The 2649-nt window shown below is 44.4% G+C and overlaps 2 protein-coding genes across 3 annotated transcripts in view; one reads left to right on the top strand and one right to left on the bottom strand.

The window, feature by feature from the left end:
• The window catches only part of nipsnap3a (nipsnap homolog 3A (C. elegans)), a 4775-nt gene extending 3380 nt beyond the window's left edge, over positions 1 to 1395 (bottom strand). Inside the window, exon 1 of one of the 2 annotated variants that reach the window (XM_023420656.2) lies at positions 1246 to 1395. In XM_023420656.2, coding sequence (XP_023276424.2) covers positions 1246 to 1359 — 114 coding nt within the window. In that variant the 5' untranslated portion in view covers positions 1360 to 1395. The remainder of the gene's footprint in view (positions 1 to 1245) is intronic. The other variant, XM_023420655.2, reaches the window with a different exon arrangement.
• Positions 1396 to 1780: 385 nt separating this feature from the next.
• The window catches only part of noa1 (nitric oxide associated 1), a 6645-nt gene continuing 5776 nt past the window's right edge, over positions 1781 to 2649 (top strand). Inside the window, exon 1 of the mRNA XM_023420654.2 lies at positions 1781 to 2092. Coding sequence (XP_023276422.1) covers positions 1879 to 2092 — 214 coding nt within the window. The 5' untranslated portion in view covers positions 1781 to 1878. The remainder of the gene's footprint in view (positions 2093 to 2649) is intronic.

Below are 2649 nucleotides of genomic sequence, written 5' to 3'. Positions count from 1 at the left end.
GTAACACATTTTGTTCCCTCTGGGGTTCCTCGCGTCCAAAAAAGGACACACAAAGAAAATGCTATAAAATCATCATATATCAATATTTGTTTCTGCTTTTTTTTTGCATACATCTCTTAAACCACTTCAGTTCTGCTCAAACCTGCCAAATGTTTATTAGTTTTCAGGATTTTAACCCTTTAAATGCCAGTTTGAAGACATGTTGCCTCTTGTTTTATTAAAAAAAACAACACAGAATAGGAGATATTTCCCACATAATACATGATGGAGGGATGTGACATTGTTTTATATCAGAGTCTTTTATATCAAGACATTTCTCAGAAGCAGAATATGATCAGGGTGACTTTTGAACACTGGAAATAAATCATGTACTCATCCCGGCAGTAGCCTCCGTGGCACTCAAAATTTCCCTGGAATTTTCTAGTTATTATTATTGTTGCTGTTGTTAATGAGACAGTTGAACACAGGAAGTTTGTTCACTTGTTGAGAACAATAATGTTTGTGCTACCACCTGCTGGACGAGATCAAACATCACAGGTGAGATGTGACTGTGGACCATGGACCCTGTGTGTGTGTGTGTGTGTGTGTGTGTGTGTGTGTGTGTGTGTGATATTAATATAACAGACTGTTGGAACAATGAAGTGATTGTTGCATGAATCTGATCCATGGAAAGTGAACACATCATCATCAAACAGCAGCGAGGCGTTTAGGTGAATTGGTCTCTGCAGGTTTTTCCTGTGTTCTCTGTGGACGCCCCTCAGCTGCTGGTTAATCTTAAACTTCTCACTGGATCAGTCCAAAGATCAGACCTCAGATCTTAACAACCTCTAACTTTACCACAGTGTGTGTGTGAGTGTGTGTGTGTGTGTGTGTGTGTGTGTGTGTGTGTGTGTGTGTGTGTGTGTGAGACGTTTACAGCTTGATGTTTCTATAAAACCCACATGAGTATTTCAAGAGGAGGAAATCTGTGGTCTGTCTGTTGTCTGAGCAGGACCAGATCTGATCAGTCTGAGCTTAGGTCCTGGTTAGTTAGGTCAGGTCCTGGTTAGTTAGGTCAGGTCCTAGTTAGTTAGGTCAGGTCCTGGTTAGTTAGGTCAGGTCCTGGTTAGTTAGGTCAGGTCCTGGTTAGTTAGGTCAGGTCCTGGTTAGTTAGGTCAGGCCCTGGTTAGTTAGGTCAGGTCCTGGTTAGTTAGGTCAGGTCCTGGTTAGTTAGGTCAGGTTACGGTTAGTTAGAGTGAAACTCACCTGAGCAGCAGCAGGTGTGATCAGAGCAGCAGCTGATCTCAGCGAGGAGCTTCTTAACTTCAACATGTTGAAACTAAAATGACAGAAAAACAGGGAGCAGGGAGAGGAAGTCATCAGCGATCAGAGATCCTCAGTGGACAGGAGGTCTCACAACGCAGAGTAAGAGTCCAGCTCCTCTTCACATTTGGAGACTCCTGTGTTGCTACTCTCCAGATGAGCAGCAACAGTAACAATCAGCCTGTAAACAAAAAAACAAACAGTTTCTAAAAACACAACATCCACACAAGTCCGTGATTCAATATTAAAGTTTTAAACTTGGTTCCTGAAGTTGCAGCGGGGGGAGACCTCCTATCGTCACTGTCTCCTCTCACACTGGAGAAAGCTGTGACGTCACGGTGATCGTGTTTAACTTATTGATCATTAATATTTTATGACCTCAGGCTGATCGATCCTGCAGGCGACATATTTGGTTTTATTTTGAAAATAAAGGTTAAAACTTCTTTATGCCTTTTACCGGATCATAAACAAACGACGAGTTTGACGTCACATCCGTCCAGGAAGTAGCATGCCAACAAGCGCGTGTGTTCTAGCTCCAAGGTGATCTCAGTGTTCGCAGCTGAATCCGGTCTCCAGATGTTCCAGGTGTTCCAGGTGTGTGTCCTCCGGCAGCTGTGGAGGACCGTCTCCTGTCAGGTCCCCGCTGCGGCCTCTGCGGGCCGCGGAGGGTCGGTACCGGGCTCAGGACGGACTCTGATCCGGCAGCTCAGCAGCAGAGACAGAGGAAGAGTCCGGGGCTGCACCGTAGACCCGGACCTGGAGGAACAGTTCGTGTTCCCAGACTGTACAGGTGAGATCGGGACTGACGTCACAGACCGGTACCAGAGTCCAGAGTTCAGTACCTGAAGACCGAACCCTGTTGGACTCACAGGGTCTGAGGTCTTTCCTCTGCGACATTCAGGCGGGAATGGTCTGATTTTAACTATACACATGGTAACCAGGTAACCAAGGCAACCAGGTTATTATCTTGGTGAGGTAGCTGAAGGTAACTGGTTTCCGGTCTGTCACGTCAGAACACTGAGCTGTGAGTTTACAGTTTTTCTCAGTCGCTTTGGTTCGTTTCTCAGATCAGAATTGAAATTCTCAAAACTACTTGTTCAATCTTCACATCATTGTGTCACTTGTGCACATCAAGAAAGCAGTTTCTCATTTCTTTGAACAAGTTGCAAATTCTTTGGTTCATCATGCAAATGATTATGTACAATTCTCTGCTGTTTCCTACATTATCAGTTGCTTATGTCATGTTGATCAAAATGTATTATAATGGGTCTCTGTGAATAGTCTCACCCCCCACAACATTTAGGCATTAGTTCATTGCATAAGTCTTTACATGCAAAATGGTTGAAC

This window comes from Seriola lalandi, unplaced genomic scaffold (genome assembly GCF_002814215.2).
Source record: "Seriola lalandi dorsalis isolate HSWRI2012SDOR001 ecotype SW California unplaced genomic scaffold, Sedor1 jcf7180002054655, whole genome shotgun sequence".
Lineage (NCBI taxonomy): Eukaryota > Metazoa > Chordata > Actinopteri > Carangiformes > Carangidae > Seriola > Seriola lalandi.
Note: the sequence above shows the minus strand (reverse complement) of the source record. Positions and strands in the feature narration are given on the sequence as shown.